The sequence below is a fragment of the Grosmannia clavigera genome, assembly GCF_000143105.1.
Source record: "Grosmannia clavigera kw1407 unplaced genomic scaffold GCSC_167, whole genome shotgun sequence".
Classification (NCBI taxonomy): domain Eukaryota; kingdom Fungi; phylum Ascomycota; class Sordariomycetes; order Ophiostomatales; family Ophiostomataceae; genus Leptographium; species Leptographium clavigerum.
The window spans coordinates 211,136-223,673 of record NW_014040772.1 but is presented as its reverse complement, the minus strand read 5'-3'; the positions used below and the strand labels follow the sequence as shown (position 1 = coordinate 223,673).

The window sequence follows — 12,538 nt, the reverse complement described above, 5'->3', positions numbered from 1 at the left end:
CCCGGTAAGAGGCATGAGGTGAATCTGGTGCTCAGGGTAGTGAATGGGATGGTATAACTACCTCTAGACAAATTCGTTGACGAACGCAGTTGAACATACTCTGAAATGATACACCAGTCTGATGTTTTGTCCTTGAATGGCAGCCTGTCGTAAACTCTTGGGATACCCCGGATTGTCCAAGCAGCAATTCATACATGCGGCCCGAGTTTAGGCATCCCCCTTATCTTGCCTCTGGTACACGATGGACTGCTACGCCGATTTTTGAAAGTAAAAAGAGAACTGGTTATCTGAAGGGATGCTATGCGCCGGAGAGCCTGCATAAATTGAATTACATAATCAAGTGGAAGGCTGTGGAAAAGCCTGATAATGATGAAAGTGAAGATGCGTGTGAAAAAAAAGCAAGTCGCCCATATCGTAAAATTACACAGATTTTCCGTTCTGTTTTCCATTATCCACTCGTAAGCAACTCATGCAGTGGCTGTACCCCGACAGTCTACGAGCTGCTGCTGGCCGAGTGCACGCTGCTGGCGGTACCGGCGGCCGTGCCATTGGTGGTGCCGTTGGTGGTGGCAGCAGAATTGCCGTTCGTGCCGGTTGTCGACTTCTTCATCATGGCACGCTGCCACTCGGGGATGGAGGCCCTGCCGGCAGCGCCACTGAGCGGGGATTTCGACTGCGGTGGCGTCGTTGTGGGGGATGTCGGGACGGGAAGACCACTGCTGGCCGGCGTGGTAAGGTCAGAGGCCATGTAGTTGCCCATGAAGCCGGATGCGGGTGCGGGAACGGAAACAGGTGTAGGCGTGGACATGGCGGCATCAGTGTCGGGCTTGGCTCCGGCCGTGTACGTGCTGGTGACGGTGCTGAAGCCGGGACCGGCGCCGATGATGGCGGCCGATGGTGCCGGCGTCGGGGTCGGCGCGGCTGTGGCCAGGCGCTGGCCGACAAGCGTCTTGAGGCCCTTGAGCTCGGTGTTGACGTCGCGCAGCCGATTGTCGGTGACGTCGCGCTGAGCCTCGAGCGCTTTAGGCAGCGCGTCCTTGAGGTTGCGGACATCGTCGCGCAGCCGCTCGGCGTCATCCTCGCGCCGCTTGCCGGCTGCCTTGAGGTCGCTCAGCGCCGTCTCCAGCATCGTAAGGCCTTCATCGATGCGGCTTGTGCGCTCCTGCTCGGCCGCTTTGAGCGCCTCCGTGTCCTTGGCCAGCTGGTCTACCAGCGCAAACGCCCGCTCAAACTGCGCGTTCACCTCCTGCTTGTCCTGCTCGAGCCGGTCTGGCGTTGGGGGTGCCACCAGCGGGTAGACGTATCTCTGTGATTCGCGCGCGTCAGCCGTGTCCCAGCAACGGACCCTTGTCTTCCTGACCGCCAATCCAAACACCCACCTTGGTCAAGGAGTACAGGCCGTAGCCTACACCGCTCACGACGGTGGCCATGATAAACCAGTCGCGCCAGTCGCGGCGCGGAGCCTCGTGCGGTGGCGGCTGCCATCCATAGGGCGGATATGGTTGTTGTCCGTACGGGCTGCCGTAGTATGGCGGCGGTGCCACGGGGGAGTGTTGAGGAGCCACGGACTGTTGTTGCGGTGCAACCGCATACGAAGGCGCGGCGCCGTCGAGACCGGCGCGTGAGAGAGCTGCGCCAATCTCTTCGGGTGTCAAGTTCTTCGCTTTGAGGAAGGCCACGCGGCTGTCGGGCGGAGACGAAGCCACGTTCGGGTCTTGGAGGACTGTTCACATGCGGTCAGTTTGTTGCCAATTGTTGCAGGGAGCTGTTGCTGTTGTTGTCGGACGTCAACGTACATTTTGCCTATTGAAACGGTTAGCAACCGCGACGCAGTGGTTATGCCCCTAGAACCCTGGCAGGCGTCTCTTGGATGGAAACTTACCGCCGAAGCGACGAGATCCTCGCGGATCGCCATCGTTGCCAAATAGTACGCGCTCCTTATTCTGCTGTTGGCATCGACCAAAGCTTCACAAAATGGATGGCAGGCGCGCGTGGCTGTTTCAGGACGATAAAAAGACGCACAGCTGAGCCGATCACTCCTGGTAGATGGCTTGCTTGGAAGAGTGTCTGGTACAGAGGCGATAAGTGATGAATTCAGGTGGTCGTAATGGACCGAGGCCAACCCCAGGAATTGTACGCCGTATTTAGGATCACAGTCGCCTAGTCACGTGTCGTACGCAGCGTCCCTCGGCAAATGCTGATCGATGCTGTGTAATAACATGCACGTGACAGGAGCACGCGCTAGACCCTGTTTGTAGCCACCCCTCAGCTGATTATGCCCCACCATGCGCCATGTTTACATTCTCGTCCGGGCAACCATTTTTCTTTTTTGGACTTTGGGAGGGGGCTGTCTGTCGCAACTCTGCCACGTCTCTTCGCGATTGCGGTGACCTCTTTGTTTGTGCTTTCAGCCTCAGATCTGCGCCTCAATATCCCTACCACATACCGCTCTCTGCAACGCTGGAATATCGTCACGCCGACATAGCATAGAGCAGAATACGTAAGAATGGCCCAGGATACTGGCCACTGGAGCGTGAGGCGCACTCGAGAGGTGCGACTACGCAGGGTTCCTTCCGCCCCTCTCGTGCCTTTTGCTGACCAGATCGTCGTGCACGCAGACCCTCGGTGGCCTCACCCTGAACTCGGCCATCCCCCAGCCGCCGTCCGCAATGAAGCGGTCAAACTCTTCCGTCGGCCAGGGCGGCGCTCCCTTCTCGGCCAACCATGCGCGATCAGTCTCGGGATCACGGCACTCTCTTGCGCCCACGAGGCCGAGCCAGCCGCTGTTCCAGCGCTCTTCGACCGGCGCCAATCTAGTCGACCTGGGCCTCACATCGGCCAAGCGCTCGTCCATCCGCCCGTTCACACCAGGTGTGCCCGGACGGGCATCGATTGCAAACGACCGGCGAAGCAGCGTCTACCAGGGCGGACGGCAGTCGATTATGGGCGGCGGGATGGGTGGCGGGATGGGTGGCGGGATGGGCGGCATCACAGCGATGGGCGGCAGCCACCAGAGCTTCTTCTCCCAAGCACCAGCACCAGCAGGAGCAGTGCGCGATCCACGACCTCTCCGGGACCGCTCCTACTTGGCGCGGATTGGCCAGGAGCTGATAGAGTACATGACGCAGCACAACTTTGAGCTCGAGATGAGCCATACACTCTCACAGAACGTGCTCAAGTCGCCCACACAAAAGGACTTTGTCTACATGTTTCAGTGGCTATATCGACGCATCGATCCCAATTACAAATTCCATAAAAGCATTGATCAGGAGGTGCCCGTCCTGATGAAACAGCTCCGCTACCCGTACGAGAAGGGCATCACCAAGAGCCAGATTGCCGCCGTTGGCGGCCAGAACTGGGGAACGTTCCTCGGGATGCTGCACTGGATGATGCAGCTGGCCGTGATGCTGGAGCGATACTCGGTCAATCGCTACGACGATGCGTGCGCAGAGGTCGGTGTTGATGTGGTGGCCGATCACATCACCTTCGACTTCTTGGCACATGCATACCAGGACTGGCTGGTCATGGATGTCGACGAGGACGCAGCAGACGACGCGGACCAGCTGGCCAAGATGATGGCGCCACACATCGAATCGATGACCAGGGCGTTGGACCAGGCCTACGCGAAGAATGAGGAGGAGCTGGCCATTCTGGAAGCAGAGAATGCCAAGCTGCTCAAGGACATCGAAGAGCTGGAAAAGTCGACGCCCGATTTGGCCGTGCTAGACGACCACTTCAAGATCATGGAGGAGGACAAAGTGAAGTTTGAAGAGTACAACGAGCTCGCACTGCAGCGCTGCGAAAAGTACGAGAAGCGCATCCCGCTGCTGCAAGAAGAGCTGGACAAGCTAAACGAGGAGGTCAAGGAGGCCGAGAACGAGCAGCGCAGCCTGCGTCAGGCCGTGGATGACCAGGGCATCAGCATGGCGGATATCGACCGCATGACATCGGAGCGTGAACGGCTGCAGAAGGGCATCGAGGCGGCGGGACAGCGGCTGGAAGAGGCGAAGAAGCGGGTGTCGGACCGCGAGATGGATGCCAGCCAGCGACTGGACGAGCTGGAACGCATGGTGGACAAATACAACACGCTGGCCTACCAGATTGGCCTGATCCCAGCCACGGCAGCCAACGCCAAGGGCAAAGACTACGAGCTGCACGTCAAGGTGAACGACGGGCCCAGCTTCACGGCATCGCAAATGGGGCCGGGCTCCGGGCCCGGGTCGCTGTCGGCGGCGCTGGGTGACGCTGGTGGCAGCAGCATGGAGAGCGAGCGGCTGCTGGCCGACCCGGTGACGGGTTACCAGCCGGCACACATCCTCAACCTGGACCTGCGAGGCACGGTTAAGAACAGCTTCCAGGCCCTGCGCAAGGACATTGCCGAGCGGCGCAACACGGCGATCGAGACAATGATGAAGGACCACGATCTGCTCGACAACATCAAGGAAGCCATGGAGGACAAGCGCAACGAGGTGGAGGCGCTGGAGCACCGCGTGCGCGCAGCTGAGCAGGAGCACGAGAAGACCAAGGAGGTCACGACGGCACAGCGGCTGGCCTCGGACGCACAGATCGAGAAGATGGAAAAGGAGCTGGCCAAGATGCGCGCGAACCTGACCGAGTCGGTGCAGCTGATGGAGCAGCGCGAGATGAACACGAACATTGAGTGAGTGATTGGACAGATTGCGGATGCACGGATGCATGGGAGCCGGACTAACAAGGAGCCAGATACGAGCAGCTCACCCTACGAGCCAGTGCTCTGCGCGAGGAGCTGCACACCGAGATCATGCGGATGCTCAATGATGTGATCAAATTCAAGATGCACATGCAGAAGAGCCTGGAAGAATACGAGGAGTTTGTGACCGAGGAGCTGGTCAAGGAGCTGGGCCCCGAAGACGGAAAGGACGAGATGACGGGACTGGATATGTGAGGCTGATGAGGGGAAGTGTGTTTCGACCAGGGGTTTTTTGCATTTGCACAGCCATCATTCCGCTGTTTTTGTGTTTGTGTTTTTCCAATATCCCATTTTCCGTTTCCGGTTCTTCTTTGTCCTGCTACGACGGTCATGATATAAAGGGGGGCGGGCGTTTATTCTTTCTGCTTTCTTTCTCTTTCCTTCCTCTGTTTGTTTTCATGTATGCTCCAGATACCGGATGGGAACGGCAGGCCGCACACAGCTCCAATGTTGAGTTTGGTTTATGTTTGAAAGGGCTTGACTGCTTTAGGGCAGGAGTTTCTTAGTGGACATGGAGTTAGTACGGCAGCACTCTTCTTGCTCTTTGGCTGTAACGAGTCCCTTACATGGGGAGCACAGGTGGAGGAAAACGATATGCCGACGTATGGATAAACTTTGAGAGAACTGCAGCGGTGTGTTCAGCTGCCTATTTTCGGACTAGCGCAACCGTCTCCAACTGCGGCTGACACAAGACGAGAGTCCATTGCAATTGGGCGAATGAAGGCTTCCCATATTAAAGCCCCGCTTCCTTTTGGAGTGCGGCCTCTGGTCCAACGACAAACGAAACGTCCGATGTAGAACCAAGGCAGATTGACTGCGTGACCTCTAGGTCAGTCTTGCATCCCCGACGTATGAGGACGCCTGAGCTATGCATAGACTGTACTGACATGAGATAGAAGAAGAAGAGTCAAATGCGACGAGTATAGACCATGTCGTCAAAAAAGGTGTCGACACCGGAAGTACAGTTTGTAACGGTCAATGCATATAACGTTTAAGCGGGGCTCATTATGTCGGGGTGCTGATTTGCAAACACTGGGCCTAGTGCAATGAAGAAGTCAGGCAGATGCCCCATGTCAGCCCATACGGCAGGCAGTCTCGTCTTGGAGATTACTCCCGGATCATCTTGACACGACCGGAAATGCGGAAGCACAGAGCTGCGCTTACGACTATGGGCTCCAGCATACTGTATGGGTTCGGGAGGTCTCGCATCCGACTTGTCATCCCCGGGCTCCAAAATTAAATCAGCATCACCCTGCTGCCGGATCCTAACTCGTAGAGCAAGTACGGAAAAACACTGCTGCCATGGCTCAACCCTAGCAGTCTTCTCACGAGGGCACCGGACATGCGCACAGAGATTACAAGGATCGCTACACTAATACTTAATTTCTTCGGCAAGTGTCACATGTCAACTCAACACGCTCTTCCGCGGAAATCTGAGAAGGCATCCCCAATGTACTCATTAAAGTCACGGTGCATCCATCTTGGACTTGTTTCGGTGCTGTTTCTGCAGCTGCTCTTCTATCAGATACCGAGATATGTGCTCTTTAGAGCAATCGATGCCTCGCCAGATATCTAAGCCGAGCCGCGGACAGAAAGACCCAATTGCAGGGCGTGGCAGGGCATAGAAGAACGACCAGGGGGGTTTAAATTAAAAACTGGGACTTTAAGTCGAAGAGCACACCTAAACACTCTCACGAGGTGACGCAATCTCTCGAGGTTGAATTCGTACACTTGATACCCATCTTTAATGAAATACGTAATAGCTATTGCAGCTTGACGTTAAACGTCCTACAACGCGTCTTCTTAGGCTGCATTGGGAGCGCCTACATAGTACGGATAGACTCGGGCTGTAGAAAACTGGTCCAAAATTACAAGAGTGTCAACGAAGATTACATGGCTACTACATTTCCCGTACAGTCACGATACAGGCTCGTGTTTCAATCAGAAAATCGTTGCTTCAGAGTGTATACGGAGTACGGAGTATTTGACGCCCCAATTCAGCCGTTTGCCAGCCCTTTTGCGGTGGGTTCCTGTGCAGATCTGCAGCCAAGCACATACATAACATATTCTTTGTACTATAAAAGAAGAAGGAATCTGGTAACTTATTCCCCTGCCCGTCCTTCTTCCCTCGGCCCGTCGTGCTTCAGGGCGAGAGGCCCTGTCTGCCAAGGAACCGGGGTATCATCATCCATAATCTGAATACGGAGTACGTTGGGACGAGACTTTATTTTCCATCAAAGCAGACGAGTCAAATGCTCATCAGGCCAAAAATAGTTGCCGATCTGCCTACGATTGCGAAGAACGACGGCATAACGTCCGACGCATTGATTTCCTGCTCTGAACCCAAAATGCCCGTCGCAGCTCTGCGCATCCCATAGCCGGCAACTCGCGTCTAAAAATGAAAATCAAAGGACAAACTACCTAAATGAGGCAGTTCTAGTGCGTGCGGCTCCATTTATGAAGGCTAGCGTATGGGCACGTTCATGCGCAGGGATATACGACCGCGGTGACAATGTGGCGGAGTAGCAATGAGCTCCCCACACGATACGACGTACGAGTGTGGTGTGGCTTCCCCATACGAAAATTCGTATTTCGTCTTCCACATCTGGTTCGCCTGTCAAAAAGGGGAAAAGAGAAGCATTTGACTGTGGCTGACACCCCCACGAGTAGGCCTCATCGACATGGATGCCACTGGACTAATTTCCGCATGCCGTTGCACTTATGCAGCATGTGAAAGGAGACGTATACGGAGAATACTCCGTGTATATAATGCTTCACATGGCCGCATTGATAATCATAGGTTATTGCTAAGAATCATCGCATCTTCTATTTCAAAGCCAGTCGACGTTCGCATACAAATATGCGGTCATTTTCCATCATCGCGCTCTGCGCCAGCCTCGTTGGCGCAAATCCCGTGCTTATGCGCAGTGACAAAACTGTCGGTATGTATCTTGATAAGATCCGTCGAGAGAGTGCAGTACACTAATTATGGTTATTCAGTGGACAATGATACGTTCAAGAAAATGGTGTACTATCTTGGGTTCCCGAGATTCACCCATTATCTCGCAACGAATACCACCTGCGCTCCTGGCAATGGCGGTGAATTGATCGAGTACATCAACGTCACTTCGACAGATACCCAGGCAGCGCTTTGGAAGAGCACCAGCACCAAGGAAATCGTCCTAGGTATCCCAGGTACTTCGGGCGACCGGGATGTCTTTACCGATCTGGAAATTGCATTGGTCTCGTACAAGTCGCCCAACGTCGACTGTACTGATGACTGCAAAGTGCACGACGGCTTCCAGAAAGCGTGGAACTCGATTGAACCAGCCGTTTCGGCTAGTCTCGCAAAGGCCCTGAAAGCCAACCCAGGATACACCACCATCGTCAGCGGGCATTCGCTAGGTGCCGCAATCGCCGCTCTTGCGTTTGCCTCTCTGGTAAACGGCCCGTACAACGTCACCACAGCGTACACATATGGCCAGCCGAGAACCGGTAACCAGGCATTTGCCAACTACCTCGACTCTATCTCCGGAGCTTCAGACACCGAACCCGGCATTCTTTACCGCGTCACGCACAGCAATGGTAAGCAATGGTGACTTACTGGACTGCAGAGCCTGATCTGGACTAATGTCTTTGTGCTTGCAGATGGCATACCATTGGTCCCCCCAACTATTTTTGGCTACAGTCACTCTCGCACTGAGTATTGGGAGTCTACCCAGAATTCCACAGAATCGGACACATACCGTTGCAGCGGACAAGAGTCGCCGAACTGCATCAACTCGGTCTTCGGTCTTGGCACTAATAAGGCGCACACCAGCTATACGGGATACAATGCAACTTGTAGTTGAGCACGGGGCGAGCAAGAACCCGGACAAAACAGGACAAGTTATGCAGAGAGAGGATACGGCCCCAGTCGCGGAACTACAAAGACTGAGCTTCACAATGTGGAGTGGGCACAGCTAATCCCTTTCAAGCACGGAGTATTTGAAGTAACTATAGTATATATATTTAGACAAGGCAACGGCAATAGACACAGACGGCGTTATTTGGACTCAAGACCTGCGATTAACAGTGTTAGAAAGTAACCATGGCTTGTCCTTGTTCACGGTACGAACCGAAGACCTGGCTGTCTTGAGACATGTAGACTATGTCATGATGTCGGCAATTAGACTGGCTTTACTGTATCTGGGGCTGCGAGACTTCATGTACACACATCAGTTGCATTATCTCAGGCTAGAAAGGTTTTCGCATACAGATTGCAGGACATACGTAATTTGAGTATCACTGATTGATTAGGACTTACTCAATGTTTCAAGCAAATGACTCCGATCGTTAATACTGCAACATTTAAAGCGACCATAGTAGGATCAGGGCCGGAGATACGTTTCGGCCCTCCCTCGAAAGGAACTGGGCCTAGGAGAGTGAAATGTTTAGTCTTGTTGAAATGGAAGTCCGAAGGTCGCCAACGAGCTCATTGGCTATTATCACTTAACAATCGACGGCCAAGAAGTATGTTCTCGGATCCGATTTCCAATCCGTCACTATCATCCGATTGGTCGCCAGACTGGCATATGTCCGTCGTATCGTGTGCGCGTATAAGGAAGTACAATCCCGGAGCTGCCAGCATTGACCTCCCAAAGTACAGCACAAGTTCAGAAAAACCCGACAAATGGAAATCATCATCGTCGGCGCCGGGATTACCGGCCTCAGTGCTGGGATTGCTCTGCGTACAGCAGGACACACAGTGACGGTTCGTCCAGAATGTCTCAGTGCTGCCGATACTAACATCAAGGTCTAGATCGACGTATGCCACGTTCTGACATGTGCACTAGATCCTCGAGCAGTCCTCCCTGCTCCAAGAGACCGGAGCCGCCATTTCGATAGCACCGAATGCAACACCTGTCCTCCGCAGCTGGGGTTTCGACCTTGCCAAGTCGCGTATGGTCGGCATCAAGACAGGAAGCATCCTCAATGGCAGCAATATGCAAATGGTAGTACCCAAGTACTATGAGAATATTGAAAACAATTACGGCTTTCCCATCTACTCAGTACACCGCGTCGATCTGCATGACCAACTGAAATCACTGGCAGTAGGAGAGGCCGGGCCAGGTCAACCGTGCAAGTTACATGTTCGTGCCGCTGTGGTTGATTACGTAAGCTGCGCCTCTAACGAGTCCACACTCTCTCCGGCCCTTGCTGAGAAGGTACATAAGGATGCTGTTCATGCAAAAGTCACTACTGCCGATGGTACAGTCTGGCGGGCAGACATGCTTGTTGCGGCGAATGGCGTGCACTCGACGGCCCGAGAACATGTCTCCATCTCGGACGAGATTCCTGCTAGTGACACGGGCTGGGCTACTATGCGATGGCTGGCTCCGACGGGGTCATTGCTGTCAGACCCAGATACTGCATATTTGGTCGAAGAATTTACGCAGAGGTACTTCGTGGGTGCTCGAGGCGGGGGGTTGGTATGGTATCCGTGTAGGAAGTGCGTCCGAAACCTCTGCTTTTGATCCAGTGATTATTTGCTAAGTTGTGACCTTTCCGTTTACAGCAACGAAGTACAGAACCTCTTCTATCTCTCACAGTCGTTTGAAAGTGAGAGTATCACAGAAGGTATGCACACTCGACTCATGTGACGACTAATACTTTGCCAACATGAACGTGTTGTAGACTTCCAAGCAGGTATAGAGCCGAGCATGGTGATGGACTATGCAAAGAAGGAGTTTAGTGTGGCTCTACAAACTGTTCTTGTGTGAGTTTCGAGTCACAGGAAACCTGGCTACTGAAGCGTTTGACTAACACCCCAGTCAGGAAAGCCAGGGACGTCAAATTCTGGAAACTGGTTGCCAGACGCCCAATGCCTTCGCGGCAAAAAAAATCGCTTCTTCTGGTTGGAGATGCTGCTCATCCCATGCTTCCTTGTATGCCTTGCTTCCAAAATGCATGCGTTAGATCGAGTCGGTATTGCTTCTGACATTGATTAACAGTCCAAGCCCAAGGCGGTGGTAAAGCCATCGAGGATACTGCAGTAGGATAAAGTAACTCTAGCGGTGCGTCTCGAGCTCTTTGAGAAAGCCAACGCCGCACACCCTCTGCCACAAAGCGTCCGTGACGCTGCTATGAAGTACCTTCCCAAAGGCACAAGCTTGCAGAATCAAGACGAGACTATCAGTGTCATATTCTCCTATGACGTGATCGCAAAATCAGAGGCAGTCCTTGCTGCAAGTGTCTTGGAATAGGACGGCACGTCCAGTAGGGTGAAGTTTTTCTGAGATCTCTGGACTAGTCAAACGCTGAGGACATCGCCGAGAAAATAAGGCATCAGCTCGGGATAATTCTGCTATTATATACGTCTTAGCTTAAGGTACTTCAGAACACGGAGCGCGTGACTCTAAGTAGTCCGACAATGCAAGGATGTACAGACCAGGGCGTATTCGCACACATATTTTGGCTTCCATAAAGTGAAGTAAGCAGGCCAATTATAGTCTACAGATGAACAAGGTTTTTAAGTCTCATATCCTGACTGGTCGCACCGCTATAAGAGTTCTGACCGATTTTAAGCAAAAGCTTCTTCCTGCTATATCAGTTGAAAGAATTATCTTGATTTTCGGTGTTGACTAGATTTGTACGCTCATATCTATGTGCCCCTATTTGATAAGGCTCAAATATTGGCTTAGGAAGAACTTGAATGCCGCTCTTCCGGAAGTTTTTCCACTCTCATGTTGTACTCTCTTCAATCTGCAGTTAATATCTCGTTGCCTATCCACCTAATATGCTAATACGGAACACTGTCACCAATTGTCCAAGTGTTTTGTATTCTATTAGGGTCAAGAGAGTCAGAAGAGTGCCAAGACAAAGACTTACAACCAAGACGAGTCTGTAACTTTGTAACAAGGCAGCTTCAGGACATAGCACATGACACTATCCAAGAGTGTGAGACACGCCGGGCACCAGAAAATTAAGTCCAATGCCAACGAGCGATTCCCACAGCTGCGTACCACACATTTCCTCCAGCAGCATGCACACCGGCCACAGCTGTGGAACGAGCTCTGAGATTGCGATTCGAAAGTATCCGGGATACTCCAAAGATAACGGAGGATCGCCCTGGGGTGGCTGCTGGCCGACCTCGAACGAGGACGTCCTATCAACAGCCCAGACCCAGGGCTCCTGGCCTGTTACAGGTGATAAGAGAGAGTCTATCGCGTTCCTGTCCACAGCAAGAAACATGCTCGAGTCTAGGCCAGGCTGCACTAGTCCTTCTTCCTGGATAGCGACGTAGTACCTGTAGAGGTTAGTTTCCTTGATATTTCTGCAGTGTACAGTTCTGACCAGACTTTGTTGATACGTACCAAGCTGTACCACAGAATCCTGCCATGTCTAATTCCTCGTCTTCTACAAAGTTGACAAGCAGATTGTCCATGATCCTCTCGCCGCCTTCCGCCTTGGCCAGACTCAGGTCTAGGTGCTCCGTAAAAGAGTCCTTCCATCGCACCCAGTCTTCCTCGTTGCCGTAGTCGAGCCGCATAACTACGAAGCCAAAGTCATTTAAGCCGACCTCCTCCACGATCCGCACCACCAGGTCTCCGCCCTGGTTCTTGTACACACTTTCGATTAGAGACTCCTGCTCCTGTGGAGTTAAGACGAGAGCCTCGTCGGCTGTCGCAGCCGCAATGCTCTCTTCAGTGCTTTCAGGGGGCATGTTCGACATATTTGGAAGGTTACTGAAGGCATAAATGTAGGCTGGCCAGAATTCTTAGAAATCACGGATTAGAAATGCAGATAACTGTCAAGCATTGGAATCCG

At 53.1% G+C, this 12,538-nt stretch overlaps 5 protein-coding genes across 5 annotated transcripts; 3 read left to right on the top strand and 2 right to left on the bottom strand.

Annotated features, from left to right (window-relative positions):
* Positions 1-493: 493 nt before the first annotated feature.
* Positions 494-1,915, bottom strand: CMQ_6489 (peroxisomal membrane anchor protein; the record flags this gene model as incomplete). Its single annotated transcript, XM_014315554.1, has 4 exons — positions 494-1,306; positions 1,380-1,723; positions 1,797-1,803; positions 1,883-1,915. The coding sequence occupies 4 exons, from the start codon at positions 1,913-1,915 to the stop codon at positions 494-496; spliced, it is 1,197 nt and encodes a 398-aa protein (XP_014171029.1).
* A 591-nt stretch (positions 1,916-2,506) lies between these two features.
* Positions 2,507-4,924, top strand: CMQ_6293 (hec ndc80p family protein; the record flags this gene model as incomplete). Its single annotated transcript, XM_014315358.1, has 3 exons — positions 2,507-2,551; positions 2,619-4,660; positions 4,723-4,924. 3 exons carry the CDS (start codon positions 2,507-2,509, stop codon positions 4,922-4,924), a joined length of 2,289 nt encoding a protein of 762 aa, XP_014170833.1.
* Positions 4,925-7,589: 2,665 nt separating this feature from the next.
* Positions 7,590-8,695, top strand: CMQ_6252 (lipase, class 3; the record flags this gene model as incomplete). The annotated part of the gene is made up of 3 exons (XM_014315317.1): positions 7,590-7,671; positions 7,730-8,314; positions 8,577-8,695. 3 exons carry the CDS (start codon positions 7,590-7,592, stop codon positions 8,693-8,695), a joined length of 786 nt encoding a protein of 261 aa, XP_014170792.1.
* Positions 8,696-9,401: 706 nt separating this feature from the next.
* CMQ_6468 (salicylate hydroxylase) lies at positions 9,402-10,767 on the top strand (the record flags this gene model as incomplete). The annotated part of the gene is made up of 6 exons (XM_014315533.1): positions 9,402-9,482; positions 9,565-10,169; positions 10,287-10,348; positions 10,406-10,487; positions 10,547-10,577; positions 10,723-10,767. 6 exons carry the CDS (start codon positions 9,402-9,404, stop codon positions 10,765-10,767), a joined length of 906 nt encoding a protein of 301 aa, XP_014171008.1.
* An 889-nt stretch (positions 10,768-11,656) lies between these two features.
* CMQ_6463 (uncharacterized protein) lies at positions 11,657-12,443 on the bottom strand (the record flags this gene model as incomplete). The annotated part of the gene is made up of 2 exons (XM_014315528.1): positions 11,657-12,017; positions 12,085-12,443. 2 exons carry the CDS (start codon positions 12,441-12,443, stop codon positions 11,657-11,659), a joined length of 720 nt encoding a protein of 239 aa, XP_014171003.1.
* Positions 12,444-12,538: the final 95 nt, after the last annotated feature.